Source organism: Anolis sagrei, chromosome 1, assembly GCF_037176765.1.
Source record: "Anolis sagrei isolate rAnoSag1 chromosome 1, rAnoSag1.mat, whole genome shotgun sequence".
NCBI lineage: Eukaryota > Metazoa > Chordata > Lepidosauria > Squamata > Dactyloidae > Anolis > Anolis sagrei.
The window spans coordinates 109,354,920-109,377,174 of record NC_090021.1 but is presented as its reverse complement, the minus strand read 5'-3'; the positions used below and the strand labels follow the sequence as shown (position 1 = coordinate 109,377,174).

Here is a 22,255-nt window from a genome sequence, read left to right as displayed (position 1 = left end):
CCAAGAAACCCTAATGAGAAGAATCTTAAACTGTATTGTCGAAGGCTTTCATGGCCGGAATCACTGGGTTGTTGTAGGTTTTTTCGGGCTATATGGCCATGTTCTAGAGGCATTCTCTCCTGACGTTTCGCCTGCATCAATGGCAAGCATCCTCTGAGGATGCTTGCCATAGATGCAGGCAAAACGTCAGGAGAGAGTGCCTCTAGAACATTGCCATATAGCCCGAAAAAACCTACAACAACCCAGAATCTTAAACTATTTATTTACTTACTATATTTTTATCCTGCCCTTCTCACCCTGAGGACGACTCAGAGTGGCTTACAGATAAGGCAAGATTCAATCTATATAAATAAAAATGTAATGTTCGTTTGTGGGATGAACATAACAAAAACCACTTGACAAATGGACACCAAATTTGGACACAATACATCTATTATGTCAATGAGCAACCATCACTCATAAAACACTGAAAAACAGAGAGGAAGAGACTTAAGAAGCAAAACAAAACAAAAAAATTACATTAAATGCATGGGCAAAACCACATATATACACATATACACATACACACACACACACAAAACACATATACACAGACTGGGCCACAGCAACACATGGCAGGGGATGGCTAGTGCCATGATATAAATACAAATAGAAAAATACAGCATATTAAGTGATAAAACCAATAAAACATATGTATACAATTAATACAGTTTAAAACATAATGCCTAGTCCTGAGGCATTATTTGTGGTGCTGCATTTAAGTTGAGTTCCATATTGCATATTCTATATTGCACTACTCTCCAAACGCTTGGTTTCAGAGCCAGGTCTTAGCTTTTTCCTAAACATGAGGAGGGAAGGGGGCAATCTGATGTCACTGGGGAGGGAGTTCCATAGCCGAGGGGCCACCACTGAGAAGCCCCCATCTCTCGTCTTCATAAGTTGCACTTGCGAGGAGGGGATCACGAGCAGGGGCCCGTCAGCAGATTTTAGTGCTCTAGCTGGTTCATAGGGGGAAATAAATTCAGACAGGTATGCTGGACCAGAAACTAATGAGCTTCTTACTGTACTAAGGCAGTTACAGCTTCTTCTACTCTTTACAAAAATTCTGTTATTTTTCATTTTTCTGTGCAGAAAATGCTATAATTGTTAAAAATTGACACATGTTCGATTTGCACAGAAAACAGCACTTTCTGTAGAGCAGTGTTTCTCAAACTGTGCTTTGCCAGGTCTTTTGGACTTCAGCTCCCAGAAATCCAAGCCCACTGTTAGGAATTGTGGGAGCTGAAGTCCAAAACATTTGGAGGAGCACGGTTTGAGAAACACTGCTTTAGAGGAAGCAGCATCTGCTCTCTTTGCAAGATATAAACCCAAAGTATTTTTGTTAATTACTCCAGTCTTGCATCTTCACCTGTCATTGGACTGAACTCAAAACAACATACATGTTTTAATATTAGTTTTTATTCCAATCACATTACTAAATATACACAAAGGATTTATACATATATATTGGTTTTGCATTAACAAAAGTAGTTAACAGGCAACTAACAATTCATAGTTTAATAAGACAAACGAGTTTTTAAAAAGCTGGTCTAAAGTCAGGAGGTCCAGCTTTCAAAGGAGAAAGAAAATAACTCATTCTGAAACTGGAAATGCCACATCAATTGGGTGACAGCAGATTTGTGAATCCATAACCTGGTGACACCCTGCGGCCCCACTGCTTTCAATAGACTGCACATTAATTTCAATAGATTCTGTTTCAAAGTCATGTGTTTGTTTTACTAAGGTGTGGTTTGATAGGCTGCACCCAGTGGAATGTACTCTCTTCCAAGTCTCTTTTAAGGATGCAGCCTTGTGAATTCCACAAATGCTAATCTTGCTTCCCCTCCCCTTTCAGGCTGTATACATAGAAGCAAGTCCCCAATCCTTTCTATAGATACTGCTTTCATATGGTCTCCACAGTACATCACACATTCAATGTATATGTAAAAACTGCAAGGTGTGCTTTGTAGATTCCCTTCATATTTCTTTGTGGCTCAGTGTCTGTAATCCTAGAATTGAGTGTGTCCAGTTGGCTGTCCACATTCACAGATTCTGCATCCAGTGATTGAAAATATTCCAAAAGCAAACATTTCTTAAGGCAAACCTTAATTTTGTAATTTGATGAAAGAGACACTTTACTGTGCCACAGCATGCAACAGAACCTGAGCCTTCATGGATTTCGGTATCCACAGTGGGCCCTGGGACCAAACATCAGCAGATACCAAGGGCTCTTATATGGGCCTTCAAATACCCTGTCAAATTATGGAAAACCATGAATTTTATAAGGTTTTCGGAAATAAGGTGGCTGGGGGATTCTAGGAGGTATCATCCAAAATAGTAACTTGTTCAAGTGCTACTATGTGGTGTTGGAGAGGGACAGCTTCTCCCCACCCTGGACCACAAGGGAACACCAGGTGCTGTAGGCTATACTTAGAGGAAGGTAATAGCAAAACCCCTCTGAATCAATCTTGCCAAGTTTGAGTAACTTAAGAGTTCACTCAAAGGCACATAGAAAGAAAGAAAGATCGAGCTCTACCTAGCCTTGAAATACAATTATAGTAGGAGAGAAGAGAGATTCTTATGCTGGCTCCTCTTTCTGCTTTTGAAGGCACTTAACAGGATTGAGCAGGAAGAGAATAGCGAATTGGAGAGATGATGAAGGGGGGGGGGGACGACTACAGATAAGGCCTGCTGACAAGTCATCCAATACATCTCCTCTCTCCAATTACAGAACTGCTCTTTTTGATGGGAACATCTGGCTGTTTATTTACTTAATATTGCACCTTTCTCCCAGCTTGGAAACCAACATGGCTGACAAGTTAACACAAGGTACAACTAAAAAGCCGATGGTAAAGAAATTAAAAACAAGGAATTATTATTTTTTGAAAATAGAAAACCATTTTAAAAGCATAACAATAAAGATAAAAAATTAAAAAGCCAACATCACTGTAGGATCTGAAGATCAAGTTCAAGATCATGCAAACAATTACTTTTGCATACTGTATTACTGAACTCTACACTCCTGTTTCAAGATAAAATTAGAGCTAATACAAAGATGTTATAACAAAAAGAAGAAAGGGTCGCTTGAACAACTATGCTTTAAAAGCTGTAAAAAAAAAAGTAGAGTTAATTTGCGGAGTCAGAGGGAACCTGAACTAATTATCTGACCTGAGAAAAGCCTCAGCTTTCTTCTGCCAGTATCCACACACAGTAACAACCCAGCAGTGGGAATTTTGTGACCTGCTGGCCTCATGCAGCTCATCAGAACCCCATCACTACCAAAAAAAAAAAAAAAAAAAGGTACTCAACCTGAAAATACAATCTTTCCTCCTCATCCCCACCTTCTGGGAAGAAGGCTAGGCTTGATGTCTCATCTCCTTTCCCCATATGACAGGAAGGAGGAACAAGACATAACTGTGTGCCATTAGTTCATGAAATTCAAACCAGAATTGTGATTTAATTCAAATGCTAGCTTTTAAACAGTAAGCCAGCAAAACCACCAAGTGCTCATTACTCACTCCAAGAGAATATAATGTAAAGCTCTCCTGATGTTGTGGGACTACAATTTCTAGTATTCCTTATCACTGGCTACGTTGACTAGGAATGATAGCAACCATAGTCCAAGAACACCTGGAAAGTTTATTTATTTACCATGTTTGTACCCCATCTTTCTCAACCCCAAGGGGGACTCAGAGCAGCCTCACATATCGGCAACAATTCAATGTCTTAAAATAATATACAATTGGTAAACATCTACATTAAAAACCAGAGAATTAAAACATCTTAAAAAATTACATCAATTATTACAATCACATAATCCAAAGTTGCTATCCAGAGCCATTCCAATTGTCATTTATTTATTTATTTACCTCGTTTACATCCTGCACTTCTCACCCCGAAGGGGACTCAGGGCGGTTTACAACAAAGGCACAATTTGATGCCTTGAATACATATAAGAATAAAACAAATAATTTAAAATCACAGATTAAAAACACAGATTCTGCTTTCATTTATTGCATTGCAGTTATTTTTCAAAAGCTTGGTCCCATAGCCATGTTTTAACTTCCTTTCTGAAGGCTAGAAGGGAAGGAGCTGATCGGATGGGCGCATCCCTAACCTAAATCCAGTTGTTATTTCTAACCTCAGCAGGCCCACCGAAACAAGTGAAACTTGCTAAGTCAATATTTATGGAGATTCCATGGATGTAATGGATCTACTAGTTGGGATTAACAACAGGATTAAGGCCTTATTTAATACAGGTTCTTTTAAACCAAGATTCTCGGTCCAAATTTAATGGCAAACAAGGAATCTTCTAAAGTGAAGCTGAATTCTTCTAGTTTATTCTTTCTCCTGGCTACTAGTTGAGACTTTGAGTGGGCTTCTTTCTGCTTATACAAGTAGCACTAGAACACATAATAATGTGTGGATGCTCCTGGCAAGCATTCCAATAAATACAAGCTGACAGTGTTAAAAATAGAGTCCCCTTTATGTACAAAAAAATCTATTTTTGTGCCATTTGTCCCATGGCAGATTTTGGTTCCTCTTTCTCTAATGGTCAATGCAACAACATTGATGATAGAGAAGTTCCACCGGCTATCACCAAACAGCTGGCCTTCTAGTAATGGTACACTCACGTTGAGCATTAAACTGTGAAACAATGTGAAAACACGAGGAAAAGCAAATACTATAAATCTGAACCATAAATACTATAGAAAACTTAAGTTCATCATTTTCTTTGTTTTTTTATTGGAAACAGGCACAGGACAATCTAATAAGAACTCAGAACTCTGCTTTCCCATTTTTCCAATTTATCCATCAATATGCATTTCTTTCACAATTGCTTTGTACCCGACTCTTCCAACACACTGATGATGTCTGAAACATCAATATTTATTTATTTACTGCGCTTATATACCGCAATTCTCAGCCCTAGGGCGACTCATTGCGGTACACACAATACACGAGTTGGGTTTCCCATATCACAAATCCACAAGAGTTTTGGATTTTGAAATACCTGTATTTGCATACACAGTTGCCTATGCATTCACTGTTTTGATATCTGGGAATTTGATTATTTGTGGATTTGTTATTGCCAATATCCTCCTGCTTTCCAGGACAAAATGGCTCAAGTTGATAGAGGTGGGAATATCAACTGAGGTATGCCTTTCCTCTCAGCCTTGGCTCAGTCTGTTTTCTCTCTATGGACTAAGAGACAGGAGGAATGTGTACCTGGCAGCTGGGCACCACTGCCACTCTCCCTCAAGATCTGAGGCAATTGCGTCAATGTGCACTTTGTGAACTCAGGTTTTAGGAGGAAGGCATGAGCAAATCACTATCACCTACCTCTCCAAACTGGGGTTGCCATTGTCATCTGCCTCCCAAAGTTGACAGTACTATATTAATGTGTGTATAGTCCTGGGTTTTGGGAGGGTGTTGTGGAAGCCAGACGTGCATGCTTTGTGCTTACTGTCATTTGGGGAGCCCCTTAGCCATCTGCCTAACTATCTTAAAGAGTCATCCAGAGCCTTGCTCCCACCTACACTGAATTCACATGTTTTCCATTTTTGCAGGGGTCCTGTGTGCATGATACATTATGAGATATCTTGGAGATAAGAATCCAAGTCCAAGCAGGTAATTAATTTATGTTTCATACACCCCTTTCACACATAACCAGAAGGTAGTTTTAGACAACATTTTAAGATAATTTTGTGCATGAAACAAAGTTTGTGTATACTGAACCACAAGAAAGCATAGGTTATAATGGCAATGGATTGTGACTATGGCAATTATTTTATTTATTTAAAACATTTATACCCTGTCCTTCTCGACCCCCATAGAGGGACTCAGAACGGCTTCCAACAGGCAACAATTCGGTGCAATGAGGTGGATGTAGTTTTAATATAGCAGTTATTAATGCTGTTTATCATGTACTGTTGTTTTAGTTCATTTTTACTTTATTATGTGCCATGTATTTTGAATTTGATATTCTTTTATGTATAATATGGTTAAGGTTCTTAACTTATAGTATATGTTATTATCTAGAAATTATGTTTTGATTTTCACATGTGTATGGCATTGAATTTTGCCGCTATTATGTTAGAAACCTCTTTGAGTCTCCTCAGGGGTGAGAAAAGCAGTATATAAATGCAATAAATAAATAAATAAATATGTTGAATGGCATCGCATGGTTGACAACTGTTAGCCACTCTGAGTTCCTCAATGAGGGAGGGAGGGTGGGATATAAAACAAAGTAAATAAATAAACAGGAGTCACTATTTCAGCTACTCATGACGGTTGAGCAATGACCCCTCACAAACTAATACCTATGCCAACATAAAGGCAGATCAGATAGCACACCAACTCTTGAAGAATTGGAAACCCAACTTTGCCACCAAAGTAGGAAAGAAACCAATAGCCAGGCAACCAGAGATTGAGAACAACAACCTCCATGAACCCTTTACATCTATTGAATTGGACATGGCTCTCAATAAATGTAAAAATGGCAAAGCAGCTGGCTTGGATGATCTACGGATGGAACAAATCAAGAACTTTGGTCCCAAAGCAAGGCGCTGGCTGCTGGAGCTGATGAAGAACTGCACGGCATCCTGTCAGATCCCCAAAATCTGGAGGAAAGCAAGAGTGATCGCCATCTTGAAGCCAGGCAAAGACCGTAATAACCCAAAAAGCTACAGACCAATCTCCCTGTTGTGCCACCTCTACAAAGTTCTGGAGAGACTTATTTTGCATAGAATTATGGAAAATATAGACCCCTGTCTAATCCCACAGCAAGCTGGCTTCAGGAAAGGCAAAAGCTGCACATCGCAAGTGCTGAACCTGACTCAGCACATAGAAGATAACTTTGAAAGGCAGCAGATCACAAGAGCTGTCTTCATAGACCTGTCAGCAGCCTATGATACTGTGAACCACTGCCTCCTCCTGAGAAAAATGTATTATATCACAAAGGACTACCACCTCACCCGCCTCATAGGAAACCTGCTACAAAACAGGAGCTTTTTTGTTGAGTTCCAGAGCCAGAGAAGCAGATGGCGGAAACAGAAGAATGGCCTGCCTCAGGGGAGCATGCTTGCTCCATCCATGTTCAACATCTACACAAATGACCAGCCACTGAAGGGACAGAGTTTCATCTATGCTGATGATCGTGCCATTACTGCTCAAGCAGGGAGCTTTGAGACTGTAGAACAGAAGCTCTCCGAAGCTCTAGGTGCTCTTACTGCCTACTACAGGGAAAACCAGCTGATCCCTAACCCATCTAAAACACAGACATGTGCCTTTCATCTCAAGAACAGAGAAGCATCCCGAGCTCTGAAGATCACCTAGGAAGCAATCCCACTGGAGCATTGCAGCGCACCCAAATACCTGGGAGTCACTCTGGACCGTGCTCTTACCGACAAGAAGCACTGCCTGAACATCAAGCAAAAAGTAGGTGCTAGAAACAATATCATACGAAAGCTGACTGGCACAACCTGGGGATCACAACCAGATACAGTGAAGACATTGCCCTTGCGCTGTGCTACTCTGCTGCTGAGTATGCATGCCCAGTGTGGAACACATCTCACCATACTAAAACAGTGGATGTGGCTCTTAATGAGACATGCTGCATTATCACGGGGTGTCTGCACCCTACACCACTGGAGAAATTACACTGCTTAGCCGGTATTGCACCACCTGACATCCGCCGGGAAGTAGCAGCCAATAGTGAAAGGACCAAGGCAGAAACATCTCCAGCTCATCCCCTGTTTGGGTATCAGCCAGCACGCCAACGACTTAAATCTAGACATAGTTTTCTAAGATCTACAGAGACACTCGCTGGAACACCTCAGCAAGCGAGAGTCCAAAAGCGGCAGGCTCAAACCCAGCACTTGACCCAATGGCTGATACCAAATGAGAGACTCCCTCCTGGGCACACAGAAGACTGGGCGACTTTGAAGGCATTGAACAGACTGCGCTCTGGCACCACGAGATGCAGAGCCAACCTTCAGAAATGGAGCTACAAAGTAGAATCCTCGACATGCGAGTGTGGAGAAGAGCAAACCACTGACCACCTGCTGCAATGCAACCTGAGCCCTGCCACATGCACAATGGAGGACCTTCTTGCAGCAACACCGGAAGCACTCCAAGTGGCCAGATACTGGTCAAAGGACATTTAACCAGCTACCAAACTCACAAGTTGTGTATTTTCTGTTTGTTTGCTTTGTTCTGTTAGAAATGTAATATAATGGACTGGCTGCTCTGACACGACAAATAAATAAATAGCTACTCATGTGGACAATTTTGGCATTTGGAGTATTTTGGAATTCCAGCTAAAGAATGATCAGCCTGTTCATCTAAGTATCACCATAGGGTTTTTGGACACAGTCGAAAGCTCCCACTTTAAATTTCCCATTTCTTTTTTAGAAAATAGAGTTCTATGCATGCCATACGTTACACACACCAGAATGGCTGAAAGACACATTCTACATGGTATGATGAATGGTATCAATTTGACTTTACAAAAGTGCAATTTTCAAACATAATTCTAGGCATGTTTCCTCAGAAGTGAATTCCCATCCCTGCTCTCCCTGGATTTGAACCTGAGACCTGTTGGTCTTTAGTCCTGCTGACACAAGGGTTTAACCCACTGCGCCATGGGGGGGGGGGGGTCCTTTCCTTGAGTTGAGAGAATGTGACTTGCCCACAGTCACTCAGTGGATCTCAATGCAGGCCCCCGTGCCCAGCTATCAGAAAATAGATGGATGTTTATCAGCTGCCCCTTATGCTAGTTAGGTTGAGTAGGCTGCTGTTAAGAAAAGGTAGGTTGGGTGATTTTTTAATCACTGTGTGGTAGTGAATTCCATTGTCTACAGCAACTCATAAAGTAAGTTGTGATGTGTAAGTTCAATTTACGCCATTGTGATTCACCAAAAGAATGCCAGACATGGATCTCTTACCCTCCAGTATTATGGCATTATTAGACAGAAGTCATCTCATGGCATTATTGTGAGGGTTAATAGGACAATGTTTTGCACACTTAAAATTCTACAGATGTTATTTGGGAACAATACATGCGAGTTCTTTCCATCTGCCTCAAGTCTGTGCGCCACTTAAAATGTAAAAATTAATATGCAGTATATTATATTATAGTACATTACATACAAGGGAAATTAGATCAGTAGACAGAATGACAAATGCTTGGTGCTTTTAAACTCAAATTGGAAAATGGATATAAGAATTCTGTTAAACCAAAAGGCATTGAGATATTTTATGTAATTTCTTTATTGGCATTATGCTGACATTTTTCTTTGCACCTGACTGTAAGAGGAATTAGGTTTATGGGTATCAGAACAAAGCTCTTTTGGTAATGTCTCCTTAACATCAATGTTTAGGTTGGTGTCTACTAGCACCAATCATTATAGGTTTTCAACCAGGCCCCAAAGGCCAGTGTTTTGGTGGTAATAAGGGCTCACATCCTGTTATTCAGTTAAAGCAGGGCTCCTCAAACTTTTAAAGTCGAGGGCCAGTTCAGGGTCCCTCAGATTGTTGGAGGCACAGGGGGCGGACTATAGTTTGAAAACAAATATGAATTAATTCCTATGTATACTGCACATATTTTAATCATAGTGCAAAAAAAAACCCCCTGGAAAAATACAACATTTAAAAGGAAGAACAATTTTAACTTACTGGTATTTCAATGGGAAGTGTGTGCCTGCTTTTGGCTGATTTTTTTTGTGTCAGGAGCCACTTGAGAAACTGCAAATCGCTTCTAGTGTGAGAAAATTGGCTGTCTGCAAGGATGTTGCCCAGGGGACATCCTGATGTTTGATGTTTTACCATCATTGTCGGAGGCTTATCTCATGCCCCTGCATGTGGAGCTGGAGCTGACAGTGGGAACTCAACCTGCTGTCCCTGGATTCAAACCGCTGACCTATTGGTCATAGAATCATAGAATCAAAGAGTTGGAAGAGACCTCATGGGCCATCCAGTCCAACCCCCTGCCAAGAAGCAGGAATATTGCATTCAAATCACCCCTGACAGATGGCCATCCAGCCTCCAGGTCAGTAGTCCTGCCGGCACAAGGGTTTAACCCATTGCGCCACTGTGGGCTTCTTTTGGCTGATGAGACAGTCAAGTTAATTAGGACTGTTGTGTACCTTCAAGTCATTTCAGACTGAGGGCGACCCTAAGGAAATGACCTTGGAGGGCCACATCCAACCCACAGACCTTGGTTTGGGGATCCCTGAGTTAAAGTGTTATAAGTTAGAGTTATGACCCTGCCATTGTTTCCTGTTTCTATGAATGATCACTGTACAATGGTTAAATGTCCCTTGAATCCCACCCTAAAATCCAGGTAGCTACACTGAGGGATGAATTTTTGTGGAAGTGATAAGTCCTAAAGGTTGATGCTTCCATTGCATTTGAAACAAGACTCAGCTTGTTCTACCCAACTGCACACTGATGTGTTTGTGGAGAGGGGACTGGATGTTATCAGTCTTCAGCATGCCATTCATCAGACCCACAAAACCACATTCCTCGGTACAACTATCTGGAGTTTGTGGGTTTCATGGATGAGATGAAGAATCATAAGTTGGAAGAGACCCCAAGGGCATCCAGTCTAACCCCAAGAGCCAAGCAGGAACACATAATTCAAGTTATTCTCAACAGATGGCCCTTCAGGCTCTGTTTTAAAAACTTCCAAAGATGATGATTTCAGCACACTCCAGCAGCTCGTACCAGCAGGAAATTCTTCCTAATGTTTAGGAATATTCAAATCCATTGATCCATGTCTTGGTATCTAAAGCAACAGAAAACAAGCCTGTCCCCTCTTCACTGTGGCATCCTTTCAAATATTTAAATATGGCTATCGTGTCCCCTTTCAGACTCCTCTCTCCAGTTCAACATATCCAGCTCCTCACAGGGCTTAGCTCCCAGACCTTTGGCCATTGAGATGGGATGTAGTTAACACTAGATGGGATGTGTGATGTTATTTTATGTGATGTGTTTAATAATGTTTAATGTTTTATTAGGGGAGGGTCAATTTTAATGTTTTATACTGTTTGTGTCGAGGGCATGGAATTGTTGCCAACACTGTCAAGTGCCCTGAGTCCCCTTTGATGTTGAGAAGGGCAGTATACAAATATTGCAAATAATAATAATAATAGCTATTATTGGCCCTTGCTATCTACAGATTCAATCATCCACAGCTTGAAAATGTTCCAGACAAATTCCAAAAAACAAACCTCAATTTTGCCATTTTATATAAGGGTTACAATTTTGCTATGGCATTGTATATAAAGGAACTTTAGCATCGATGGATTCTGGTACCCAGAACCAAATTCCAGCAGATACCAAGGGCCCACTGTACCTATTAGTGAGTAGCCCTAATCCAATGTACAGTATTTTGCCTCCTGAACATGCACGTGAACTGGTTTCTGATTGTTAGGAAAATTGTTAGAATAGGTTGCTGATATGTATTAGTATTAGTTATCTGCTGGAGCACAACGAAGATCCACATAGTTAAAGCATGTATGGATGCGAGAACTGGACCCAAAGAATGCTGAGCAAAGGAAGATAGATGCTTTTGAACTGAGGTGCTGGAGGAAAATTCTGAGAGAGCCAAGGACCACCAGAAGATCTAACCAGTCCATCCTCCAGGAAATAAAGCCCGACTGCTCATTAGAGGCAAAGATGAAGTACTTTGGCAACATAATGAGAAGCCAGGAAAGCTTGGAGAAGAGAATGATGCTGGGGAAAATGGCAGGAAAAAGGAAGAGGGCCAACTAAGGGAAAGGTGGGTGGATTATATCCTTGAAGTGACTGGATTGACCATGAATGACAGAACGAATAAACAACAAAATCTATGGATGCATTTTAAAAGCTTCTTCCTAAGGAGCAAAATTATTGGGACTCCCATGCACTTCCTAAATGATAGTTACACTATCACACTATATCTGCTCACCCTGGCTATTATTAAACTGACTTTATTCTTGAGCTGTGTATGATGGTATCTGGTTTCAGTTGTTAATTTTCCTCTTACATTTCTTTGTATTATTGCATGTGCATGACTGTGTTTTTAATTTTCATTAAAGTTTAGCCTGTAAAAAATTATTCCAAAAGGAAGGACAATTATCTAATCTTAATTCACAGATAACGAGTGCACAGGAAGGCATTCATATCATATTCAATTGTGTCCTTGCCTTTTTATACAGTGCCATCAGTGTGTACAATTCATGACAGAATGCAAAATGACAGGCCCATGTTCCTAAAAGCTTACAGATCTAATATTCAGCACAGCAATTAACCAAAGAAAGGGTTGGTGACAAAAACTGAAAGTAGGAATGATATGCAGTTGTTTGAGTTACATCGGAATTGCAGGTTTTTCATCATACATCTCAGCCTTTATGTTCCATCCCCATTTTGGATGCAATTCATTACCTGTTTGATGTGCTCTGACTCCCTCCAAGCAACAGTATAGCTGCAGAGAGATTTATCTTTGACAAAATTAGCTTCGGAGGCTGAAATTGTTAATGTTTGTGTCTGTGTGTCTATGTGTGCCTTCAAGTCACCTGTTGATTTACGGCAACACTATAAATTCTATTGGGTTTTCTTGAACAAGGAACACTCAGAGGTGGTTTTGCCATTTTCTTCCTCTGAAATACAGATTACAGTAGTTGGCATTACTTGGTGATCTCCATCCAAGTAATAACCAGGGCTGATCCTACTTTCAAGATTTAATGTAATCTGGTAACTTTAGGGTAGAGGTCCTCAAACTAAGGCCCGGGGGCCAGATACAGCCCTCCAAGGTCATTTACCCGGCCCTCGCTCAGGGTCAACCTAAGTCTGAAATGACTTGAAAGCACACAACAACAACATCAACAACAATCCTATTTCATCAGTCAAAAGCAGGCCCACACTTCCCATTGAAATACTAAGTTTATATTTGTTAAAATGGTTCTTCATTTTAATTATTGTATTGTTTTAAAGTTGTTGTTGTTGTTGTTTTACTAAAAATAAGATATGTGCTGCATGCATAGGAATTCATTCATGTTTTTTTCAAATTATAATCCAGCCCTCCAACAGTTTGAGGGACTGTGACGTGGCCCTCTCTTTAAAAAGTTTGGGGACCCCTGCTTTAGGGTATTTGGTATGCCAATGCTTGTACACCTTAGATCAGGGTAGTCTGAATCCCTGTACATATTAAAAGGGTGGATTAATACTCTGCCAAACATTATGTGTGTGTGCATGTATGTATGTATGACACACACATGCAGTGTGTATGTGTGTGTGTGTGTGTGTGTATATACACACACACACACACACATACATACATACAGGCAGTCCCTCAGTTACAAACATCTGACTTACAAATGGCTCACAGTTAAGAACAGGAGTGAGACAACAGGACCTAGAGATTACATTTTTGAAATCAAATCTGTGAGAAATCAAATCCGCAGGAGTCAGAACTGCTGATTACTACAGCATAAAACTTTTTAAATGATTAGTTTCTTGGTTCTCATGTTGGGAGAAATATGGGGCATAAATAGAAATAAATACAGGCAGTCCCCAAGTAAAACATCTGACTTAGAAATGACTCCTAGTAATAAATGGAGGTGAGACAACAGGACCGTTACCTTCTCGTCGGAGCGGTACCTATTGATCTACGCACATTTGCATGTTTTTGAACTGCTAGGTTGGCAGTAGCTGGGGCTAATGGCGGGAGCTCACCCCATCCCACGGATTTGAACCACTGACCTTTCGGTCAGCAAGTTCAGCAGCTTAGCAATTTAACCTGCCGCACCATGGAGGGGCATATATATATGTGTGTGTGTGTGTGTGTGTGTGTGTGTGTGTGGCTGGAGTTACACTTGTACTTGTTCCTATTTACAAACAAATTCAACCTAAGAACCAACCTACAGAACCTATACACACACATACCCGTACACACACACACACACAGAGTGTGTATCCACAGGTAGATGTGTGATATAAGCAGGCCCAAGTCATTCATACACACACACACACATATAAACATTTTTATATTCTGAGCAGCAGGAGCATAGCTGGGATAAACTCCCACACAAAGGGAAAGGGGCATCTCTGGGTGCATCTCCACTACAGAATGAATGCAGCTGGGCACTGCCCTGGATCAATGCTATGCAATTGCTATCATTTGACAAGGTCTTGCTTCTCGCCTTGGAGGTGCTCTCGGGGTTATGTGGCCTGACAAAGCCACCAGGCCAGGGCTCCAAGGGGCACCAGCCTGCCTGCTCTGGCTGGCACTTAGGGGACTGACAGTCAACATGGCTTTCCTTTCTTCCCCCGCCTTGCCTGGTTACCTTGGAGTCACTAAGGCTGGGCGAGGGAGGCCAAGGAGGGAGGCACCAATCGGAGGGCCCCTTCTCTCCTCAACCATTTGTGTGGGTTCCATTCTCTCTTTTTCCCTTTCTCATGTTTCTCTCTCTTTCTCCTTCTCTAGTTTCACCCTCCTCCTTTCTGCCTCTCCCCTTTTTTCTATCTCTCTCTGACCTGCACACAAACTCAGTTTGGGAGGCGGAAACCATCAACAGTTGTGCGTAAACACACAAATACGCACATATAAAGACATACGGAGGGCAAAAAGTCATGGGCGTGTGTGTTCAGTATTGACCAACTCCTTTATTTATTTTTTCTTTTTCATTTGCAATACCATGGCAAAATGTACTATACAGGCATACACACACACACGCGCGCGCACACACACACACAATATAACTATATCTATCTATCACAGGTATGGGCACACTCTGGCCCTCCCTCCAGGTGTTTTGGACTTCCAACTCCCACAATTGGAATTGTGGGAGTTGAAGTCCAAAACACCTGGAGGGCCAGAGTGTGCCCATGCCTGATCTACACACACCAGTCTCGTCAATGGCACCCAATGCCATAGCATCCTATGCACAGCATAGACAGCGCCCCTTGGGTGGCTTTTGGAGGTCAAATCCCAGGTTTAACACTCATTTTAACACTCCTCCCACTTTGGCAAGGAATGAATGCATCCTCAGAGCTGGCTCTTTCTTTCTGAACAGTGGTTCTCAACCTGTGGGTCCCCAGGTGTTTTGGCCTACAGTTCCCATAAATCCCATCCAGTTTACCAGCTGTTAGGATTTCTGGGAGTTGAAGGCCAAAACATTTGGGGACCCACAGCTTGAGAGAACCACTGTTTCACTGGAAGGAGCTGGAAAGGAGGGATTTGTTTTGTTGTTGGCCTCCCATCCAAATGTCCTCCAGGGCTGACCCTTGCTTAGCCAGCTGGTTTTCTGGGAGTTGAAGAATTTCTGGGAGTTGAAAGCCAAAACATCTGGGGACCCACAGGTTGAGAAAACCACTGTTTCAGAGGACGGAGCTGGAAAGGAGGGATTTGTTTTGTTGTTGGCCTTCCATCCAAGTATCTGCCAGGGCTGACCCTGCTTAGCTTCCAAGGCCAGACAGTTTTCTGGGAGTTGAAGGATTTCTGGGAGTTGAAGGCCAAAACATCTGGGGACCCATAGGTTGAGAGAACCACTGTTTCAGAGGAAGGAGCTGGAAAGAAGGGATTTGTTTTTTTTGGGGTGAGGGGGCTCCCATCTGAATGACCACCAGGGCTGACCCTGCTTAGCTTCCAAGGGCAGCCTATTTTCTGGGAGTTGAAGGCCAAAACATCTGGGGACCCACAGGTTGAGAGAACCACTGTATCTGAGGAAGGAGCTGGAAAGAATGATTTTTGTGTTTTTTGGTGGCCTCCCATCCAAATATCCACCTGGGCTGACCCTGCTTAGCTTCCAAGGCCAGTCGGTTTTCTGGGAGTTGAAGGCCAAAACATCTGGGGACCCACAAATTGAGAGAACCGCTGTTTCAGAGGAAGGAGCTGGAAAGAAGGGATTTGTTTTTGTTTTTTGCTGTCCTTCCCATCCAAATGTCCACCAGGGCTGACCTTGCTTAGCTTCCAAGGCCAGCCGGTGGGGATCGGGTGTCTGCACTCCAGGGAGGATTGACAAAGCGGATGCATACTAAACATTAAAAATGGTACATATCCAGAGCTCCAGTGTGTCCCTCCTCTCTCCCTTTTCCACCCAAGGCCTTTCCCCCCGAGGAGATGCAGAAGGCTCTTCTCCCAATGGGGATGCTCATCGTGATTGTGGCTCGCGCTCCTCCTCCCGCGACATGGAAGCCTGGCCGAGACCAGAAAGAAGGCGAGTCCTTACCTTCCTTTTGGGCATGATGCTCCCTCTCTTCCTCTTTCCCTCTCTCTCTCTCTCTCTCTCGCTTTGCCTCCCGGGCCTAAAGACGACGAGGAAGGAGAGGCTGTTGCTGCTGATTCTGCGTGGATCGTCGCAAAAATCCCCGTGTCGCCAAGCAAAGCAAGCCAAGGAAGGAAGGAAGGAAGCAATCGGAGACTTCTGCCCACCTTGCGCCTCTCTCTGCTCTCTCTCTCTCTCTCTCTCTCTGCGTGAAGGGAGGGGGAAAGAGAATGCAGAGCTGGCTTGTGATTGGCTGCCCACCTCGTTAGGTCCCGCCTCCTTCTGTGTTCCCGCCTCCCCCTCGGGAGTCTACACACACACACACACTCATACACACACACACTGGCGCCCAGGGGTGCATCTACACTGTGGAGTTAATACAGTTCGGCACCACATTTAACTGCCACCGCTCAATGTTATGGAGTCCTGGAAGTTGTAGTTTGGAGAAGCACTAGCAGTCTTTGGCAGAGATGGCTAAAGACCTTGTGGAACTTACTTACTTACTTAGGCGATCCCTCGTTTTCCAAGGATGATTGTCTTCCAGTGTTCTTGTGGGTCCTTGTGTGGCTGTGGAGCCCTATTCTTGCTCTGCATCTTCTTCCGCAGTGAGGGCATTGGTTTCCAGGTGGAAGGCGGTCTCGGCCGGGGTTGGCTTGACGCACCTTCCTCTTGGCACGCTTCTCCCTTTTGCCCTCCACTCGTGCCTCCTCAAATTCTGCAGCACTGCTGGTCACAGCTGACCTCCAGCTGGAGCGCTCAAGGGCCAGGGCTTCCCAGTTCTCAGTGTCTATGCCAGAGATTTTAAGGTTGGCTTTGAGCCCATCTTTAAATCTCTTTTCCTGTCCACCAACATTTCCTGTCCACCAACAATTCTTAAGTTCGGAGTAGAGCAACTGCTTTGGGAGACGGTGGTCGGGCATCCGGACAACATGGCCAGTCCAGCGGAGGACCATCACTTCAATGCTGGTGGTCTTTGCTTCTTCCAGCACACTGACATTTGTCCGCCTGTCTTCCCCCAAGATATTTGCAGGATTTTCCGGAGGCAGCGCTGATGGAATCGTTCCAGGAGTTGCATGTGACATCTGTAGACAGTCCACGTCTCACAGGCATAGAGCAGGGTTGGGAGGACAATAGCTCTATAAACAAGCACCTTGGTATCCCTATGGATGTCCCGGTCCTCAAACACTCTCTGCTTCATTCGGAAAAATGCTGCGCTCGCAGAGCTCAGGTGATGTTGTATTTCGGCGTCGATGTTGACTTTGGTGGAGAGGTGGCTGCCAAGGTAGCGGAAATGATCAACATTTTCTAATGTTACACCATTAAGCTGTATCATGGGCATTGGAGAGGGGTTGGTTGGTGTCTGCTGGAACAGCACCTTGGTTTTTTCAATGTTCAATGACAGGACGAGCTTCTCATATGCTTCTGCGAAGGTGTTTAGAGTGGCTTGTAGATCATCTTCTGAATGCACACAGACGACATTGTCATCAGCATACTGGAGTTCTATAACAGCTGTTGTTGTAACCTTGGTTTTGGCTTTCAGTCTGCTGAGGTTAAATAGCTTGCCATCTGTCCGATAGATGATTTCCACTCGGTGGGAAGCTTCCCATCAACAAGGTGAAGTATCATAACGATGAAGATGGAGAATAGAGTTGGGGCAATAACACATCCCTGTTTGACACCGGATTCCACCTTAAATGGGTCACTTTGGGAGCCACTGCTGTCCAAGACTCTTGCCATCATGTCATCATGGAGGAGCCGCAGGATGTTCACAAATTTGTTAGGGCACCCAATTTTTTGGAGGATGGTCCAGAGAGCGCTGCGATTCACTGTGTCGAATGCCTTTGCAAGGTCAATAAATGCCATGTACAGAGGTTGAATTTGTTCCCTGCATTTTTCTTGGAGCTGTCGTGCAGTGAACTACATGTGGAACTACATAGCAGTGAAACTAGTGTCAAAATGCATCCATTCTATACATTAAGAAGTCCTTGTTGGGGAGAACAGAGCAGAAATTAGAGAAAAATACCGACAAACTTCTGTTTTTACTTACTACAGCGGCAAGAATTTGTTATGCAAAACTATGGAAAAAGCACGAGATACCAGAAGAAGATTGGCTGGAAAAAATACTCGACATAAGAAATATGGACAGACATCAAAAAATGAAGGAAAGCCAATAAAAGAAACAGATTGGACGAAAGTTACAGAATACCTAAAATACAAAAATTATAGGATACTAATATAACAAAGAAGATATTAACCCCACTCGAAAGAAAAGGAGAAGGATAGAAAGAGGTTAGAAAGGAAAGAATGAAAAGGAAGATACTCAGGAAATCAAGAAGAAAAACTATTGGGATGGGCTTTTTTTCTTTTCTTTTTTTCTTTTCTTCATTTTTTCTTTTTTTCTAGTATATTTCTATTATTGATTTGATAAAATATGTATTTTAATGAAAATTCTCAATAAAGATAATTTTTTTAAAAACAAAGTCCCCTGGATGCATCTAGACCAGTGTTATTCAACCTTCCTCATGCCGCAACCCCTTAATACAGTTCCTCATGTTGTGGTGACCCCCAACCATAAAATTATTTTCGTTGCTACTTCACAACTGTATTTTTGCTACTGTTATGAATTGTCATGTGGATATCTAATATGCAGGATGTATTTTCATTTACTGGACCAAACTTGGCACAAATACCCGACAGGCCAAATTTGAATACTGGTCGGTTTGGTGGGGATTGATTTTGTCATTTGGAAGTTGTAGTTGCTGGGATTTATAGTTCACCTACAATCAGAGCATTCTGAACTCCACCAACCATGGAACTGAACCAAACTTGGCACACAGAACTCCCATGAGCAACAGAAAATACTGGAAGGAGTTGGAGGGCATTAACATTGGCTTTTGGAGTTATAGTTCAACTACATCCAGAGAGCACTGTGGACTCAAACAGTGATGGATCTGGACCAAACTTGGCACAAATACTCAATATGCCCAAATGTGAACATTGATGGGGTTTGGGGAAAATAGACCTTGACATTTTGGAGTTGTAGTTGCTGAGATTTATAGTTCACCTACAATCAAAGAACATTCTGAACCCCATCAACAATAGAATTGGGTCAAACTTGCCACACAGAACCCCCATGACCAACAGAAAATACTGTGTTTTCTGGTGGTCTTTGGTGACCCCTCTGACACCCCTTCACGACCCCCCAAAGGTCCTGGCTCTCAGGTTGAGAAACACTAATCTAGAATTGCAAGGGTCCTAACTAAAGATGTTGCCATTATAACAATGCAGTAGAAAATAGGGATGTTATCCCATGCATTTACAGCTGACCTTCTATATCCACAGATTCTGCACCTACAAATTCAAGCATCCATGACACACACACACACACACACACACACACATAGTCTAAAAAAGCAACCGTTGGAGTCCAGTGGTTATGCCTGCAGGTGACAACATAGTGACAATCCACCGAGGGGGTAGATAGGTATATAAAATAGGTATAAAATCAAACATTTACTGATCAATCAGCAATTTTCAAGGCTTGCTAAACAGGCTGATTTCTCCTTTTTGTGAAGTACAGCTGAAGCATTTTCTGCAGAGTCTACTGAAGGCACTGCAAGTTGTAGCTGACAGATTTGCTCAAATGCCTGAAACAGTCATTAGGCCGTTTTACTGTTGCCAATTTTTTGTGGCTCCCACATTGAGCTAAGGGGACCTCATTGGAGTCGAGACCCACAGGTTAAGAAACAGTGTTTTAGGACACATGCCATATTTTTTTTGCCATGCACTGGAGAGGTTTGGGCTGTAAGTAGCAAGTGGCAAGTTGGCTCTTCACAGAACTGAAGCTCATACCCCTTTTATCACATAATAATACAGTGAGTTAGATCAGGATGAGAAAGAGTGTCTAATCCAAGTTCAACACAGAGTATTGTGGCCAATTGGGAATTCTTCCTTCCTGAATTACCATTTTAAACAATACAGACTCTCTCAGATACTTTTTCTGCTAGACCTGTCCTGTGTCTTTATTTACCTTCCCACGAGTGTTCTGAATATTTCTGGAGGTGGTTTTAAGGACTGGAGGAAAATTATTTTAAAATTAGGGCTGACTGATCCCAGTAAATTATCTGGACAGAACTGTGTGGTCTTGGCTTCACTCCATGCTCTGGGAGCCTCTAGGAAATTGTAACAGTCCATTGAGCCCTTAAAGAGTTGGTTGCTTCAATCCAGGTTCAGATGAAAGGTGGTAGAAACTGTTGATGGCGTTTCCCAGGATATTCTTTTCCATGAGTTCTGATAATGAACTGATATTAATGTTTTTTTTAAAAGAAGTATGCATTACACCCAGAACTAATAAGGCTCTTTTATCATGGGGTGTTCTTGAAAAGGTTAGTTTAGAAGGGATTTGTCCTTGCCTTCTTCTGAAGCTGAGAGAGTATGACTTGCCTGAGGTCACCCAGTGGGTTTCCATGGCCAAATGTGGATTCAAAGCCTCATATCCCAGAGCCCTAGTCCAACACTCAAATCATCCTTCTATGGGTGATTGTGGAGCAGGGATTTTGTTGTGGTTTATTCATTCAGTCGCTTCTGACTCTTCATGACCTCATGGACCAGCCCATGCCAGAGCTCCCCGTTGACTGTGGTCACTCCCAACTCCTTCGAAGTCAAGCCAGTCACTTCAAGGATACCATCCATCCATGTTGCCCTTGATTGGCCCCTCTTCCTTTTTCCTTCCATTTCCCCCAGCATCATTACCTTCTCCAAGCTTTACTGTCTTCTCATGATGTGGCCAAAGTCTTCTTCTTTGCATCTAATATCCTTCCCTCCAATGAGTAGTCAGACTTTATTTCCTGGTGTATGGCCTGGTTAGATCTTCTTGTGGTCCAAGGCAATCTCAGAATTTTCCTCCAGCACCACAGTTCAAAAGTGTCTATCTTCCTTCACTCAACCTTCCTTATGGTCCAGTTCTCGCATCTGTAGGTTACTACGGGGAATATTATTGCTTTAACTATAAAGATATTTGTTGCCAGTATGATATCTCTACTCTTAATAATTTTATCGAGATTGGTCATTGCTCTCCTGCAGGGATTTTAGGCTACCATAATTTTAGGTCCCATCCATACCCTAGAAAATATAATAAATATACCTTGTAGTACTTTTGAGTTTTGAGCTAGGGTTCTGTTCAGCTATTTGGAAGCCATTGGGTAGCCTTGGACAAGTCACTCTTTCATTCTTGCCAGGAAAACCCTATGATAAGTTCAGCTGAAGGTTCCATAAGTTAGACACAAAGTCACATGGCTGTAACTGACTATATCAAAATGTTTCTAATTATTATGACTGCTTTCAAAGACACCCATGTTTAGAGCAATACCTTTATTAGGCTAACTCAAAGGTCATAAAATAATGGACCAATATCCCACAATTCCTCTTCTTTGTAGTAGAAAGTAAACAAAATGGATGAAGAAGCAAAGGATGCCTGATCTCTCCCATTTTCTTCTTTCTAATAAAAATCCTCTCGTGTGTACACATCATACTTGATTTTGAAATGCTGGTGTTTTCCGTCCTAGTTCACCTAACTTGATCAAGCTTGTTGATACCACCAACAATCAATCTAATTGTCCAATTAATTGCTGACAATTTTATTTTGATTAGAACTTGAGATGCAGAACACCTGGTGCACCATATGCTTTGTGGAAGTAATTAATCTGTGGGGTGTTTTTTTTAAAAACCCATATACTCCAAGATTCCACGTAACCTTTCCCAGACCATTTGTAGAAAAAGGAAGAAGTGCCTTCTCTGTATATGTCGATTACAGGAAAATAAGCAGGAAAATAGTAGGATTGCCTCTCTATGGAGTGGGATAATTTAAAATGAGCAACACTATATTCCTGTTAATGCCGCACAGAAGTCATAAATCTTGCTGAATTCAGCTAAATGTAGTTTGTCCTCCATATCCACAGATTCTGTAC

General features: G+C 42.4%; 1 protein-coding gene across 1 annotated transcript in view; it reads right to left on the bottom strand.

Moving 5' to 3' along the window:
- The window catches only part of HMGN3 (high mobility group nucleosomal binding domain 3), a 49,401-nt gene extending 32,890 nt beyond the window's left edge, over positions 1–16,511 (bottom strand). Inside the window, exon 1 of the mRNA XM_060752950.2 lies at positions 16,254–16,511. Coding sequence (XP_060608933.1) covers positions 16,254–16,268 — 15 coding nt within the window. The 5' untranslated portion in view covers positions 16,269–16,511. The remainder of the gene's footprint in view (positions 1–16,253) is intronic.
- Positions 16,512–22,255: the final 5,744 nt, after the last annotated feature.